We start from the raw sequence: 17,044 nt of genomic DNA, 5'->3' as shown, positions 1-17,044 counted from the left end.
CCCTGTTGAATTAAATTAAACAGTTCTGATCGCTTGAGAAGTATCTGGAATGATCGGGGCGATACGAACGACAAGGTCAATTTATTATGCTACAACGGCACATGCCCTTCCATTGCACATTTAAAACCCGCCCTTGTTAAATAACGTGCTGAGAGCACCATCACTAAAAGCTTAAGAAATAAAATTTACAAAAACTTCAATCACTTCTAAATTGGGAGCAAAGAAATGTTTCGAGTTTAAGGGAACACCATGATATCTCTTGGTCTATCAGCTTCATAATAGTAGCTTTATCCTATTTTCGTCTCCAACCGGTCAGCTGATTTTTGGGCATGCCCTGTTGCATTGTTCAGCTGACATTCACCAGTGACCCTGTTGTAGTTGAATGATCTACAGTGCTCGTGAGCTGTGTTTGCGCAATGCTGCATGCATTGTTATGAGCTGTCAACAGACCTCTCGGATGCCATCACGTGACCCGTAAGTAGCCAGTCAGCTTTGTGGGAAGTTAAAATGGCGTCTTCTTCTAAAAAATCTGGAGAACAACGAAATTAGTTAATGAAAACTTATGTCCGAGATGAACGGTATAAACACATAGTAAAACAATGGATAGCGTTGAACGTGTGCTCTGATTGGCTACTCAGACTCCAAATATTCTTTGCTATTCACCTCCGAGCAACGCATACGAGACTTGTACACGAAAATATTATAATTGTTGCAGGAATAAACGTGTAAAAATCATCTTTTTGTCATAAATCAAACAACTATTTACCTCAGTGTCGGTGGCTAGCGGTGAATATTTACCATCCCTTTCGCGTCTGGGTAAATATCCACTACTCGCCACCGATACTGAGGTGAATGGTTGGTAATTATTTAATGCTTTTTACATTAGAAGAAGAAGAAGAAGAAGAAGAAGAAGAAGAAGAAGAAGAAGAAGAAGAAGAAGAAGAAGAAGAAGAAGAAGAAGTATACTCCAGAAATTTAAACCTTTACCATTAAACAAAATCGTTTTTATTCCATCACCTACCAATAATTGTTATTGTCCAAACTTATCGTCACAGATACGCAGCCAGGTTGTTGAGCAGGACTTCCAAAAGTCAAAGACTAAGTTCGAAAAGTTAGGTTACTCTTTGTGGTTGCAATATGTGGCTAGTGTCATAATTTCTTGAAACCTTTTAAGTGACGGAGATTAAGATTATATGGTTCCTAAGCAAACTTTTCACTCATTCAATTAGTTGGTTTTTATCCTAGAGTTTATACAAGAAGAGCCTTTAGTTTTACCTCGGTTACTTTCTGTATAGCAGTATCGTCCAGCTATCATTGGGTGAACTTTCCGTAGCTTGTAAACAGAAAATTCTGAGCATTTCTTTATCTGCACAGGCATTGAATGATAACAACAGTTGTTGAGAAATTTGAAACAGGCTTGACGAGTAACGATCCCAGTCTCACTCGACGGATGTTGACCGTTCAACCAGCCAGGAGCCCTGACACCACAGGTCTCTTCCGAAACACATGAGCTTGTCATAGCTATTCCTTTGTCTCCCCGGAACCATTTTCCCTCGTAAAATGTGCGACTGCCATTTAAGATGGCAAAACACTCCATCGCAGCCATCTACCGCTAGAAGTATAATGGCCTTTAAACTCGGAGCAAAGGGAACTCGGATCTGAAATGTGTTATTATAAGGAAACAAAAATATCACGACGGCTATGTTCATCATTTTTTATCTGACTCAAAGAAAGTTTAAGTGTGAGACTGCACTTAGTGGAACTAATTCCTGGCATCCTACTATGTTCTATTGTTGTCATCGCCAAGAATAACAAGTCTCACGTAAAAAGGTTAGCTGATGCTCAAATGAAAAACAAAACAGCATAAAATCACAGTAGTTAGTGCTCGATTTGAAGTCCAGCGCCGCGCTACTAACGCCTTAACGACACCACCGCGTTTCCTTCTTGTTCGAATAAGAAACAAGCCCCACTGTCTACTAGCATGCTATCGTCCATTTTGGAAAATTTCCTGATTCCTACCTGAACCTTTTTTTCGCTTGAGTGCAAATATGGTGAAAACTGCTCAGTATGAACATATCATTTACCCTGACTGCTATATTATAAGAAACATCGATTGCCCCGGCTTTGTTAATTACTTCACACGTGTACATCCCCTCTTCAGAATACTTAACGAAGCCAATGAATAAGCTGGTTCCACAGCCAGTGGTTTTTGATTGAAGAACAGCGCCATCTTTGCTCCATTGCACCGTTTTATTGCTTAAAGCGTCGCATTTCAACTTTATTGCTTCTCCCACATAGACAGTTTCATTACGATTTGACCGTCCTAAGGCATAAAAGAGAGTAAAACGTACTAAACAACAAAAAAACAAGCAAGGTATGAGTATCTTCATACCTCATACATGTCCCAAGCAAAGCAAAAAATTATCTAACCCAAAAAAGAAGGAAAAATTCGTAAGCAACAGGAAACTTTAGGCAGACATCAAAATGTAAGAGGAGGTTGAAAGACCACATAGGTGTAATAGATATCGAACAATTTCCCACCTGTTGTAGAACACAATTGTTTTGCATCTTCAATCTCGAGCACACTTAAAACTCTGTCATAAAGCTGAAGACATGAAATTCTTCCCTTAAATTGGGAATTTGATGTTGCGCCCATAAAGGCACTGTCTTGGGTTGCCAACTCGACAGGTGTGTCAACAATAGTTCTGTTATCGACGCTTCCATTGAGCCAAATTGTCAGCGTTGTGTTCTTTGATGAGCGTAACTCAACAAAAAAATAGCCCTGCTCACTGACCATAAATCGAACTCCATAATAGCCAAGTGAAAAGTAGTTTAAGATCGGACCTTTCATCTGTTCGTGATAGATCCAAGCCAAAAGCGTCATCGAGTATCTCGTGTCCAGTCCTCCGAGGTTTGGGAATTGTATGAAGCTGGTTAAGTTCCTCCAGAACTGATACGAACCTCCCATGTTACCGTCGGGCCAGGAGACTGATTCAAGATTCGACGCCTTCCCTGAATTTTGGTAGGGTTGTGGCTGTGACTGGCGTCTGTTGTCTCGTATTGTCCATTTAATCCACTAATGTATTTGAGTACATTTGTTCGCGAAGATAAGCCGTTGAAGGATAGATACGTAATGAATTTTACAAATCCATATATTTGGCGATGCATAAGTATTATTTATATTTGAAACTGAGCATTAAGTCAAGAGGGCTTACCCACTAGAAAGGATTTTGAAAGTATCCTACGATGCAAACATCGCTGAATCTCCAAAATTACCCGCAAAGACCATATATAACAATAAAATCCAGAAACATCTCAAGTTAAGGGCACTTACTTTTAATATCATGGGGCAAATAATCCTTGTCACATTGGTATGATAGGCTTTTAGGTCTACGTGGGGATTTCATGCATCTGGTAATTACCATATAATCTTTTTATATAAATTTACAGTTTCTACAAGGTTCACTAACCTTTTCTAAAACAGAGTCCTCTAACAGCTTGTACTTCTCCCTCAGTCAAAGCCCTGTCATACACTTGAAAGTAAGATTATATTCTCCCTTTAAGAAATCTTGGATCTCCATCTTTCACTCCCATTCTGATGACATCTTGAGTTTTTAGCCCAAATTGACCAAAGTTTGCAGCATCACAAACTTTTCCGTCGTTCCAAACTCTCTGAACGCCTGTCACATAGTCATAAGAAAGTGCAATAAAATTCCACGGATGATGGTTCAAAGAATTTCGTAGTATCACTCCTGAAACTCCTCCGAGTCTTTCCATCAATCTGGCCCAAGTTTCACTATTATCGATCCAAAAATGAACACTAGAATATTTAGTTCCGTAATTGATCATGGGACCGTTGACATTTTCTGGAAACACCCACAGCAGGATTGTCAAGGAAAACCTTGTGTCCAGTCCTCCGTTGTTGGGGAACTCGATGTAGCTAAAGGGAGTACCAGAGAACCGGATAGAGCCACTTGGCTACCCAAAGGGACCTGGAGCGAGTTGTATATTATACGAAATGCCTGGTAAATTTTGATGGGGACCTAAATCTCTGGTGCCAAACTCGCCATTGAAAGGGTATACAGCAATTGGAACTGGGGGATCTAGGAAAAAGAGAGCAAAATTGTCAAAACAAATGGAGAGAGAAAGACTGGATTTAACCGAACTTTCGTGTTTATGTTCTGTAATTAGATCGTCACACAATGTGCAGTCTGAAAACGGCCATTGAGATGTTCTTTCCGAGAGGCTACATCAATATAACTAGAAAGGGTTACAAATAAGAAAACGTAATATAGATAGCCTTGCCAAAAGCATTTGTTTCTTTTCTGAATCCAACAACTTTGTATTCGATAGAATGCCCGGTGAACAGACTCAGTCCAAGTCCTTCTCCAAGCTTAGGTTAGTGATATCATGAGCATTCTAATGGAAGAAGATCTTTTCATACAGGTTCACAACTCACTTACTTCGAGTCAAAGTTACAAAGATGCACATGACCAATAAACATAAAGATAATTAGATATCACATCCGCGTTTTTTTCATGATGCAAGTAATAACCTTCGCATGAACTTCTATGTTCTACGTCAGTTCTGAGTTTCACCTGGTAACTGATCTAACCGTTGCATTGATTCCTTGCAGGAAAGAAGCTAACAACTAGTGATGACCTTTTGAGAACATCTAATTGCAAACTGAGGTAGGATGGGGAGATTCATAAGTTGTCAATGCACCAACAGAGAATGACCTAAGGCAGAACCACTTCTTACCTGAAATACAACCGTAGAAGTCCACCCTCATTGCAATGTAGCTACGCAATGTAATCGTATGAACACGGATGTAACGAGCTGTTATTGGTGGGTTTAACGCGTGACTTTTGACGGTGTATAGGTCTGAATTGCCATCAAAAACCTGTTAGATATGTGTGATACAAGTGTTACTGATGGTAACTTAGGAGCCAAAAATAAAAAACAGCGTCTGTATACAATCAAGGATCAATATGCCCCCCCCCCCTCCTCCTACTTATTCCGATAGAGCTATCTTCTAAGATTTTTCTCTTTCTTTTAAGTCTGAAGGCCTCTGTCTGAAGGACTACCTTGCGTTTAGTTTAGATGCTTTGGACCAAAACGAGGCTGCACTGCGGGCACGGGAAGGAGAGGGAGGATATGGGCAATCCACCAGGGCAAATTCCCGACTTTGGTTTTCTTCTCTAGATTTTCCCAAGATATCATAAATAGGAAATAATCTGATATAAATTGCAGAGGACTTGCCCAGGTTTAAGGTGTCTAACCCAATATTGGATTATTCACTACCCGGTTTTTAGGTAAGGGAATAGTTATAACCAACTCTGCTAGTGCTACTAACATCGATGGATTGAAAAAATTGCTAAATCGCAATACATTTGATACAGTAAAACGTTACAACCTTGCTAAATGTGCCGTGTAACTGACCTTAAACTCTGAGGAGCAGTAATATCGGAGTCTGGAATTTTTCTGGTTTCCATTTCGAGACTTTCCATGCAAACAGGGCTCAGAAGGGGAACAAAACCTATTCACGAAACAAAATTAATAAAAAAAAAAAATGGTAAGAACTGTGTCAGTAAAACACCGGTATTTTGAGCCGGCAACTTTCTTTTGGGTGGGTGTTTATGTCAGACGCCAGAGTTCATGTTTTGTTACTTTTGATCTGCTGTTCATCTGAGCAGCATCGTAAGAAGTTTGTGCATGTGGTTCTTATATAGTGCAAGTAAGCGATTCAACTTTATTATTCTTCGTCTCAGAATAAACTATTTTTCTTTTGCCATTGCTAGTCACGGTGAAGAGGTCAAGCTTGCAATTGACTAAAATGTATATAACAACTTATACCAAAATAATTTCTTAAAAATCTTTGATAGTATCTCCGTAAATTTCGTCATAAAAATTTTAAGTTTTCAAACGGCTAAATTTAGGCCGGAATTTGTTAAAATTGTGCTTTATACGCAGACTTTTGTCCAAATCTCCTCTCACTTTCCAATTGCTCACATCTACAACCACTTGAGAGCTTGTTTTGAGGTTTTTAAGCCTGTCAGCTTCATGTGTTTGTATTTTTTTTAAAGTTAAGCGTTTTCAATAGGTTCTTCAGTGGGATGGGGGAAACTTAGCACCAGTAGTCGGCGCGCTAGATTTTTAAATCTAGAGGGCTGGGCTCTAGCCTCAGCAGTGTCAATGCTTGTCCTAGGGCAGGACATTGTACTACACAGTCCCTCTTTACGGGCAGGATGTTAAATGAAGACCGAAAAAGTTTGAAAAGGGTGAGCTAACCCTTCAATGAATTAACATCTCGTTCAAGTATAAGGAGCAATACTTCCATCCAAAATAGATAGAAAATGATAAACCTTTGAATCACCTCCCCTACAGCCATAAAGCTCGAGTCTCATAGAGGGGATATCGTGCCACGCTAGAGCGATGATCCTCACCAAACGAGCGTAGAGAGGCTTAATAAACTGATGCGTAACCAGAGTGTTTATCGTTTATTCTGTTTTTACTCCAACAATTCATGATTCTACTCAGGCTTACCGAATATGAAATTACCATAACCAACGGGACACGTATAATTGTTAAAGATTCCGTCTTTTAATTTTCGGCCACTGACATTGACATAAGCACTTCTCGGCAAAATTTAATCCAATGTCCAACAAATCTGCATTTTACTACAAAAAATTGTGATAAAACATTTCTCAAAAACATTTTAAGATTGCTAAAAACAATGACGTTTCGAGGTTGGCTAAACGTCATTATCAAGTCGAAAAAATATTTGTTTGCTGCAGGCTATCTATACCGATGGATGATAAAAAGCTAAATTGTAAGAAAAAAACAATAGTAATCAAACAAAAAGTTTGGCACGTATGGAGTCCATCTGGATATTTAAATTAGGCTAAAGAGATTATTAATGAACAGCATTTCAAAGACTAACAATAAGAATTTCCCTGGCACTTTCTTAAAACTCTAAATTGGTTTTCTTTCAAGAGGTGGTTGCTACAGTGAGCTTCCACGAAATCGCCGAATATTTGTGCTCAGCAATGTGTTGATGAAGGTATCAGGCTGTGTACCCGACATAATCTGCATCGCACAGATCATATGAGAAACAATCACTGACGCCTTTGCCTTTGCTGATGAGATCCGTACCCATTCTATGAATAATGAAGACATACTGGTCTCTTACCTGACATAATCTGCATCTTTATTATTAAGACCGATATATCTTCATCATTCATAGAATGGGCACGAAAAGGTCGTTTTTTGGCAATCTTAAAATGCTTTTAAGAAATATTTTATCGCAATGTTTTATAGTTAAATGTAATTCTAAATTACTTCTTCTTCTTCTAAATCTGCATTTAGAAGTTATGAGTAAATTTTTTCACCACTAGAAAAGACGAAAATCAGTAAAATTAACCGCTTAAAATTTTCAGAATATATGGCCAAAAACCACCAGTAATTGCCATATTTCAGATTTCATTTCTTATCAATCATCTCTTTTCATAAACTGACTGGTTGTCCGGTCTGGAAAGACTTCTCAATAGCTTCCACGACGGTGAATGAACGTAGTACATCATCTTTGGAGATGAGCAAGTCATCTTTGCGTTTGATTACGTCGATAAAGTGATTCATTTCTAACTCATAAGCTTCGGAATATCGTTGTGGAAAGGAAACTTTGATGGGATTCTGTGTGCTCCCACTTGCGTGAAAATAGGTGGCACAGAGACTGCTTTGATTGTCACTGGTGAGCATTCCACCAGATCCAAATACTTCAACACGTTGATCATAGCCATAAACAGCATGACGTGACAGATCTATCTGACCGATGGCGCCACTTGGAAATTTCATGACCACTCCAACTGTATCTACATCATTCATGGCTCCGATGTGCGCATGGAAGGCATGGGCGAGACAGAAGACTGTATGAGGAGCTTCACCCAGCATCCAGCATATGACGTCTACGTCATGAACGCAGCAGTCATGGAAGATTCCCCCGGAAATCCTTAGAAAACCTTCTGATGGCAGGGGAGAGTCCCGACTGGTTGTCTTAACGACCTGAATGTTGCCAATGTCGTCTTTTCGAACTCTGTCGAACACAGACCGAACTGTTGGATCGAATCGTCTGTTGAAAGCGCACAGTAATGGAAGGTGTTGGCTGTCGGCTTCTTTGTAACAATTCCCTGAGACACATCGTAGAAATAAATAGATTAAACAATCAATCAAATTTAGGAACAAATTAGTCACACAAATGTGACGAGCAAGAAGAAAATCAACGGAAGACAGGAGCGTATCCAGGAACGTTTGATGGGGAATGGATTAAAATTTTGACTCAGAAAACACAGAACTTATCATTTACTCTCGAGCTTAAATAAGCCAGGAAATGTTTCATTACATTTAAATTTTACATACCTAATATTGATTACCAACATGCGATTCTACTGTTGTAAGAATTTGGTGTCTGACAAGAAGTAAAGGAAAAAAATTACTGGTCTAATAGGGGAGGGGGTCTGGTAACTTTTTACCTATAGCCTCTAAGGTAGGAGCAATTGGTTTCTCACAGAAGACAGCTTTTCCCGCTCGTAAACATCGCATCACAATATCCTCGTGCATGTCAGTTGGAGTGGCTACCACTGCAGCCTGCACGGTTGGGTCAAGTAACGCTCTGTCCATGTCGGATGGGGCAATAACTTGTGTATCCGTGAAATTTTCTTTCACGAACTTCTTGGCCTTGTCTTCGTCAATATCTACGATCCATTTCAGGGTTGCCTGTGGGTTTCGTATGAGGTTCGTGGAATGGATGATACCTGCTCGACCCAAGCCAAACACCACAAAACCGATACGGGAACCGTGACTCATAGTATTCAACTAAAAGGGAAACATTAAATAGAAAAAGCGTTATGGGTCACATTCAGCACGACTTCCATCAACAGGAAGACTTACTACTGACGTAAGGCCCGTGGAATTCAGGAAATTACGTCTTGAGTAAATCTCAAGTGGCCATGACAAGCTGCCGTAAATAATCGGTCTTCGTTCACATTAGTGGAGTCAAAACTGACTTCGCGCTTAACATTACTCTCATAGAGAAAAATCTGTCTCTAATTTCAGTTCCCTCTGAACACTGCAAGTGACCGACTAAATGATGAATCGGTCAATATTTTAAAATAAACGGCTCGTGAAAACGTAGGAGGTATAATTGCTAGTGACGTGCAAATCACATTTTCCAAACATAGCTTTAACTTAAAGCACAATAAAATCTGAAGCGGTTAACTGTGAGATGAATAAACATATTTTGTGATAACAAACACTTCGACGCTAACAAAATGAATTTGGGGTTTATCTCGGTGTTTAATAGTATGCGTTCACAATCCAAAATACACACAGAATTAATAATTTTTCTGGGATGCAAAACGAATACGATAATGTCACGCGACGTTATTTATAAAATGTCGTCATATCACGAGACAAAAAGAAAGTCCGGCATTGTAACGATTTCCTCCTGTTAGATGTTTGTATTTTCTCAGTTTCGATTGGTTCTGAATGCATAGTTGGACTCACTCAAGTGCAAAGAAGCATTACTACGTTTGTTGACTCTACAATATCTACGGCATTGAGGAGATTCAAGATCTAATCAATGTTTATCGACATTTTTGTGGTTCACATTTAGGTCGGAGAACTCAAGTTGAGTCACTACGACTATTTATATTTCACTATTTTGAAATTTCATCAAACGAATAACGTCATGGGCGGCCCAAGCTCACGTCTCGAGAAAAAGCCAACGATTAATTCATGAACGCGTCACGCGTTGTGTGACTCGCTGTAGTTACGAGAGGAACCGTTAAAAATTTGAACACGTTATAAAGAATAGTATGGGGAACAAAATATGGTCGATTTACAACGATAAATATTTCGAAAGATGAATATTTTACACGTAAAATCAATAAAACTTACTCACGTCCTGTGTGTCGAGACGTGAGCTTGAGCCCCCTGAGGTAACGTATGCTTTAAGGCAAGATTTCCGGATAAGCCCACAGTTAAGTGCCTACCTTAGTTTCAGTGTCGACAAGAACCGAAAACGTAATCAGTAAACGTTCCCTAACCAAAGCAACGTAAATTTAAATTAAAAATCTACTCAATGTTTATCGACACCTGTGCGGTTCATACGTTGGTCGAAGAACTCAAGTTGAGTCACTACGACTATTTATATTTTTTTTCTTTTTAGAAAGTGAAACGAGTAACGCATTCTTGAAGCAAGATTTCCGGATATAAGCCCACAGATGAGTGCCTACCTTAGCTTTAGTGTCGACAGAAACCGAAAACGGAAACAGCAGACGTTCCCCAACCAAGGCAACGTGAAGATATGTCTTACCAAACTGTTCAGAGACAAAACGTTACAAGACTTACGGATTCTCTTTATGATTATTTCGTAGCTGGACGGTTTCCGGCGCGAGTCATTCGATCCTTTCTCTCAACACATCAGAAATTGTACGTGTAGATCGTTGCGCAAGAAGCAGTGCACGTTAGCGCCGCATGATTGCGTTGCATCATGGTAGCGTCATTTTCGGGTAGTTACTAAAACAAGGAATGAGCTAAAACGACTTAAAAAAACCTTGAGCGATTTCTAAAATGACCTAATAGTTCAGGTCGTGAAAAAAGAAGGGGAGATATGAGATGGCATGAAATGGCTCAGCGTTCCGTAGGTTTGTCACGAATTCCTCTCAGTAACATTTGTGTTTCGCGGCTGTTCGAGATCAGTGGAGGCGCTTTTAATTAAAATTGCCGCTCAGATCGAAGACAAACCGGGAAACCGAAAACAAAATGCTAAACCACGTAAAATCGGCAAACCGAAATGAACAATCCTATCCGATCCGGTCCGATCCAGATTTTGTCAACGCCGCATTGTTCACATCACTCAAGGTCATATTAGGTTTTCAAGGTCATTTTAGAAATCACTCGAAGTCGTTTTGGGCCATGTTTTATGCATTTAAGTGGTAGTGTGTGAGACCGGCTATAACCGCAAAAGGCGTATTGTTGTATTGCGTGCAGTGCGTTACACAGCGTTACTATTGTAAGGACATTTCCTACATATACTCAGTCGTGTTATGAATCTTCTTTCCTAAATAAAAACCAGTTAATTGATCGCAATTATTGTGTGGTAAATCTACTATTTGATCATTGAAAGAGGGACAGTTAAATTAGAGTAGCGAAAGGAATCACTCAACTCGTGAATTACTCTACATTGTGCAAGGCGACACACAGGATCAGCCGGGTAACAAAAGGCGGTCGACCGTTAGAAGATGTTGATTGGCTTGTGCGACTGCTGCCATTCGCTAGCGCTTTGAAATCTTCTGCCCTCAAAGTTCAGCTGTCATAAGTATATATTTTAATGATTTTCCTTTGCGATGTGACAATAAGGGTTAGTTTTAGGGTGTCATTTCCCCATCTGTATGTTCTTGAAGTTTGGCAGAGCTAGATGAGATTGTGTTACAAAAGGTAAATAAATATAAATTTTCTGTGTGCGTTGTTTTTAAGTATACTTTCTCTCCCGCAGAAAATGACTCCGGAGATAGGTTTCTCAAAACCTTCGTATAGGTATCCTCTATTCTTTAATCGCATTATGAAATTCTCAGGCTACATTTTTTATTAAACGTGGAGCGTGACGAAGTCGTTCTTAGCTGGCAAAGGGCTTCTTCTTATACGGATCCCGTATTTACGCCAGGTGAGTGACACGAGAAAAAATTCGTGTATTAGGTCTCTGTCTTTTTGTAAAGCGTTTAATATACAACTCGCGTCTAGGAATGTATTTTCTGAATTTGTTATTATTCACAACCTAGGGAGATCGGATAAATTTTACTGTGACTCAACCAAAATCCGACAACCCCTTCCCGCTAGTTGATAAGTAACGACGGGTCCTTATTATGGGACCGGTCCTTCTTACTGAAGACTGACGCTCTGACATGATACGCGCATCATGAATTTGTTTTTACATTTTGTACATGGTATTCCATTCTCGGCAGATGATCACAAAACCTCAACACAAGCAAGGTTCTCTGCTATGTTAATTTCAAGACTATTCCGTGAGACAGAGAACTGGTTCTGACAAAGAGCCCATAATTATTCAACAACAAAAAAACGAGCAAACTGCCTGAAGTCCGAGAAATATCAGCAAATGTTGGATTTGTCATAGAATTTAACTGAGAAGCTGATGTGTGAGTTTTTAAGATTAATCTCATAGCAAAGTAAAGCAAAACCAAAGCAATAAATGCCGTCGCTCAGTTGTAAGTTGTTTCAAAGCCATTTCCAATTCAGCTAATGCACCTGATGGTATCAGGAAAGTGGTGTTAAATCATACACAAGCACACAAAATACTCTGTATTCTTGTAATTTTGCAAAACATGGATCATTTTAATTAAATATTGTACCTTTTGACTCCAGGCCCCTATTACCTGTGGCTTCCTGATGCCAAAAGTAAGCCTGAAGAAAAACATGATGAGAACAAATGAACATCATTTTATAGTTTACTCTGATGTCTTACAGATAAAAAAATTTTAGTAAGACAAAGGTAGGGATAGATGTTATGATTAACCTAAGATTCCCCCTGGAGTATATAAAATATTAAAAAAGACTACTGTATGCAGTGGCTATTGCCTCTTCCAGGGGTTCAGTAACAATAGTAAACCACTCAAAAATTGAAGGAGGATGAAAAATAAGGGATGCTTGAGTCTATTCATGTTTGTCAAGTGACCAGTGCCCAAAGCCTCTCTCTTTCTATTTCTCACTCTACTATATTTCACAGTTATTCACCACAGTGGAGGTAATATCCACCAATTTCACCAACATTGAGGTAAATAAATTTTTTAGTGTGTACCATACAGATACAAAAAAATTCAGTGTATTTCTCTTAATAACTATACCAAACAATAGTCAGAAATTAAAATCCTGATGCCTGATTTTGCCTCTTCAGCTACTGTGAGGTAAATATTACTCATTACTTACCTCCAAATTAGCCAATCAGCATGTACAAAAAGGGACTATAAACTTGAGTGGTATTTACTTATTAAATATGTGCCATTTTAAATATTGGGCTCTGTTTTACTAAATGAACCCCAGACACAGACTGGAAGAGGATAATGCTGTTGAGTGTTGACATGCATTAATTAGCAAATGCTAACCAACCTTCTGTAAGTCAAAAGAGTCTTCACCAGGTCTGGAGTAGAACAAACCCAATACTGTTTGAGCCTTTATGTTGCCTGTAGGTTTACCATCTCTTGCTGCTTCAAGAAACCATCTCTCTGCCTCCAGATTGGACTGTTTGATGACAAACCCTTCATAATAAGCTCTCTCCACATTACACTGCCCACATTATACTGGGCAATTTCTTTTCTTGATGACATTTTTTGATGATATTTTTGCGATCAAAGAAAACATGGACATTCACCCTGAAACTCTGCTGCTGAACATACTCTCTAATGACTTCAGGGGCAAGCCAAAGTTGAGTAATACAAGCCATAAGTTGCACAGACCGCTTTGTGTCTTAACCTTTCACAGAAATTTCATGATACATGGGTTAAAACCTTTTGGATACCATGTGGTCAATGTTGTTCTTCACAGATTGGTTTGTCTGTTGTATACTTGTGTGTGCAAGGTGGTGGCCTTCAAGTCCAGTATATTTGCATTTATTGCGGGAATTCTATTTGCTACACATCTTGTCCATACAGAAGCTGTAAGTTCAGGTCGTGCCACTCTTTTGCAACCTTCAAACTTCTAAGATCTGTTGTTAACTATTCCATGAAACAGGGAATCTATTTGTTTTATGCAATGAAAAAGCAAAAGGTTATTAATCTAAACATCATATATGCATCTTTCCTCCAATAGATCATGAAGATCAAAATGCACATGATTCAGTTTATCATATAAATTACATTGGAACTTCTGTGAACTGTTGCCTTACTTGCTGAGTACAAAAAAACTATGAGAGATCACAAGACATTGGAGCTACAGTTTAGGTGACATTAAATGACTTAAAAATGTTCTTTACCCTTTAACTCCCAAGATCTCATAAGTAATTCTCTTTACTGTCTGCCAAACAATTCTCATTATGTAAGTTTGGAGAATTTGGTATTGGATCAACTAGTAATCCCATAATTGATATTTTTCTTTATTCTCATCACTTGTTTTTATGATTTTTTATAGATATAGTAAGGAGAAATTCTGTCTTGGTCACTCATGAAAGGTAAAGGGTCTAGAGGAAATAGCCTGAACCTCAAGTTGATAGAAAAAAATCAAGAAAAAGCAATTTTTAGTGAGAAAGGAAGAAAGAAAGAAGTTATTTCATGAAACAAGTGGATCCTCTTTTCAAGAGTATTGTTTTCCATTTGTATGTTTTAAATCTTTGTTCAACTATCTTTTAAGAAGTTTTTATGAAATAAGAACAGCCCATGTTCCTGTTTAACTGTATTTACCAGCAGAGTTGTTGGAGAAAGAACTGTGTCACTTGTTCTCTCTGTGTCTGTAAGTGCAAGTAAATTTGTTTTTAAAAAGTGTAATGTGATTTGACAGTGTGGAGGCATATATTTAGGATTTAAAGTTTTGTAGGGATTTTGAGAAAAGAGGTGAAAAAAGCAAATGACCTTACTGATTATGTTCAGAGTTAACACCCTTTTTACTCACTTGAGGTAAACCTGGATTTTTTTCTTTTTCAGCCACTGGTTTCTTGTCTCATGGCATTCAGAGTATGGATGCTTGGAGGAAATCTACCACATTTTACACTTCAGGACAACCCTACCTCATTTTCAGACTGTCTCAGTTCTCACATCATGACTTACTCATATCTGATTGCATTCAACTCTTGGTTGCTTTTATCACCGAGTGTGTTGAGCTATGATTGGCAGATGGGAAGCATACCTCTTGTGGAATTGCTGATGGACTCCCAAAACTTAGGCACACTGATGTTTGCCATGATAGCTGTTTTTCTGGTTTATTTTGCTGTGTTCTCCAATGATACCCTGGTAAACAGTGGTTTCTAAATACATCTGCATTTCACTTCAATCATACTGACTTTTGTTAAACATAGGCATGCTCTGTTATTTTTTGGATGGGTGGATGAATTGAAACATTTTAAGTGATGTCTACATTTTTACAAAAGGAAAGAGTATTATAACAGAAAAGAACAAGAATGTCGAGTAAACTCAGACACAGGTATTTTTTTGGTTGATTGTATGTGTTGTGCGAATAACTGTAACCAAAAATAAACTATATTGGTGCCACAGATACCTTAATGGTTCCTGACGCTAACATAGAGTTATTATTATTTTTTTTTTTTAAATAACTAAAAAATGACCCAGGACCTTCAGTTTATTACATGTGTATTTGATTCCATTTTCCTTTGCCTTGCATTCATAATAACAAGCTAAGAAGGAAAAGGGAGCTGATAAAAACAAAGCAGTTTGAAAAAACATAGGCATGCTATGCATGCAAGAATTATTTTTTGGGGGTTGGGTGGATTACTTGAAACATTGTATGTGATGTCTACATTTTTACAAAGGGAAGAAGAGTATTAACGCGAAAAAGAAGGAAAATGCCGAATTAACTCTCACACAGGTATCTTGTGGTAGATTGTGTGTGTTGTGCGAATAACTGTAACTGAAAATAAACTGTATTGGTGTCACGGATACCTGTAAGTACATAATGCAGACTGCAGACCGAATACAAAATGTAGACTAGGTACAAAATGTTGACTGCAGAGTGGTTACAAAATGCAGACTGAGAATCTAAAGAGTTTTTTCGTCTGGTATGTGATAGCATGTCATCTTACAACTTACCGAGCGTCACGCAATGGCTCCTCCGTGATCAGCTTTCACGATTATTTGCACTATTGTGGAATATTCCTAGCCCGTTTCTTGATCAAAGTCGATCTTAATATAACTTCAAGCCTTCATATAGTCTTCTCCCTTTGCGCACGAGTTGTTTGCTGTGATGTCTGTACAGATTTTACTAACAATAAATGTAGATGTAGATGTAAATGAGATGTCACTATTGAATATTTAACGCACGCAATATTTGAGAAACAATGACAGCTTTGCACGTGGTCCGTATTAATATCTTTTTAAGTAGTATGTGTTTATTTTGTCAACAAAAATGCGGACCGAGACCAAAACTGTTCCTTGGACTTGATACATCATATTAACTTACCTCCGTAAATCATTCATTCCAGATAACAAAATCAAATAAACATGCCAACGATGGTATCTGAATTCGTCCATGGCCAAACACAAACGACTTCACAAGATCACTTTCTCCAGGCATCGGAACCATATACAATATCGTCCATAGTTAATTTTAATCAGACATTCATCTAGAGATCGAGATAGCACCGAGCAAACCAATCCAGAAAAATACAATCGGCCTAATCAACAACTCTTGAATCTTGCAACACAGTTTGTCGTTTAAGAACTGCTAAAATCAAAATGTTTGGTGCAATTCATCAACACCTCAAGTAATATTTGATTCCAAATTTTTCCACTCACTCTCGTCGTGAAGGAACAATAACCATGATCGTGCTACATTGCACAGGGCTCCATTTTCTCTCGAACAACTATCCACCATTTTCACAGCATGTAACACGTTTACTATAGGTGATATCTTTCATCTGTCCAGTATTATCGCATTTCTCATAAAGCGTGGTAAAATACACGTTAAAAATACAGAAAAGCCAACATTTCTCATTCTAAAAGATGATTACATTTTCTGAACCGCTCTCTCCGAATCCCGCATTACTTCGTTGAGCACCTCTCAAACAAAAAAACAAAATCGACCCTCTGATTGATGCGAGATACATACCCTAAACGATCTGATTGGTGCGAGCAATATACTACTCTCTATACGCTGACGTAGAGTTTTTTTTTTTTAATAACTCAAAAATAGAAACAAACAAACAAAAGCAAAAAACCTTAAGCCATTTTGTGAACAAGTAAGGGAAATTTTCAGAAACTTTCTGTTACTCTTTGAATCCTAAACCAGTTCCTGCACGAAATAAATTAGT

At 38.4% G+C, this 17,044-nt stretch overlaps 1 protein-coding gene, 2 long non-coding RNA genes and 1 pseudogene across 8 annotated transcripts; 2 read left to right on the top strand and 2 right to left on the bottom strand.

The window, feature by feature from the left end:
• Positions 1 to 287: 287 nt before the first annotated feature.
• LOC149051090 (uncharacterized) lies at positions 288 to 7,159 on the bottom strand (annotated as a pseudogene).
• LOC113685499 (uncharacterized) lies at positions 6,486 to 13,616 on the bottom strand. 6 transcript variants are annotated; one of them, XM_089197537.1, is made up of 4 exons: positions 13,180 to 13,616; positions 12,426 to 12,477; positions 8,529 to 8,871; positions 6,486 to 8,186 (listed from the first exon to the last, which is right to left on the bottom strand). In XM_089197537.1, the coding sequence occupies exons 3-4, from the start codon at positions 8,860 to 8,862 to the stop codon at positions 7,507 to 7,509; spliced, it is 1,014 nt and encodes a 337-aa protein (XP_089053663.1). In that variant the 5' UTR covers positions 8,863 to 8,871; positions 12,426 to 12,477; positions 13,180 to 13,616; the 3' UTR covers positions 6,486 to 7,506. The 6 variants fall into 6 exon arrangements, with proteins under 6 accessions (XP_089053663.1, XP_089053664.1, XP_027058809.2 ...); XM_089197538.1 differs by having other exon boundaries at positions 12,450 to 12,477; XM_027203008.2 differs by lacking the exons at positions 12,426 to 12,477; positions 13,180 to 13,616 and adding exons at positions 10,050 to 10,098; positions 10,293 to 10,520.
• LOC149051089 (uncharacterized) lies at positions 9,703 to 11,148 on the top strand. Its single transcript, XR_016183991.1, has 2 exons — positions 9,703 to 9,995; positions 10,230 to 11,148. It is a non-coding gene; the product is annotated as an uncharacterized LOC149051089 (long non-coding RNA).
• LOC113685510 (uncharacterized) lies at positions 11,530 to 15,275 on the top strand. Its single transcript, XR_016183988.1, has 5 exons — positions 11,530 to 12,847; positions 12,968 to 13,049; positions 13,615 to 14,009; positions 14,197 to 14,514; positions 14,706 to 15,275. It is a non-coding gene; the product is annotated as an uncharacterized LOC113685510 (long non-coding RNA).
• Positions 15,276 to 17,044: the final 1,769 nt, after the last annotated feature.

The sequence above is a fragment of the Pocillopora damicornis genome, chromosome 2 (assembly GCF_964200805.1).
Source record: "Pocillopora damicornis chromosome 2, jaPocDami1.2, whole genome shotgun sequence".
Taxonomy (NCBI): domain Eukaryota; kingdom Metazoa; phylum Cnidaria; class Anthozoa; order Scleractinia; family Pocilloporidae; genus Pocillopora; species Pocillopora damicornis.
This window is presented reverse-complemented; position numbering and strand designations above follow the sequence as displayed.

Excerpts from the sequence above, each read along its gene's own strand:
- LOC113685499 (XM_089197537.1), bottom strand. The coding sequence starts at position 8,862 with ATGAGTCACGGTTCCCGTATCGGTTTTGTGGTGTTTGGCTTGGGTCGA. Across the intron at positions 8,187-8,528 it reads TCCTACCTTAGAGGCTATAG|GGAATTGTTACAAAGAAGCC; the intron begins GTAAAAAGTTAC and ends GATGTGTCTCAG.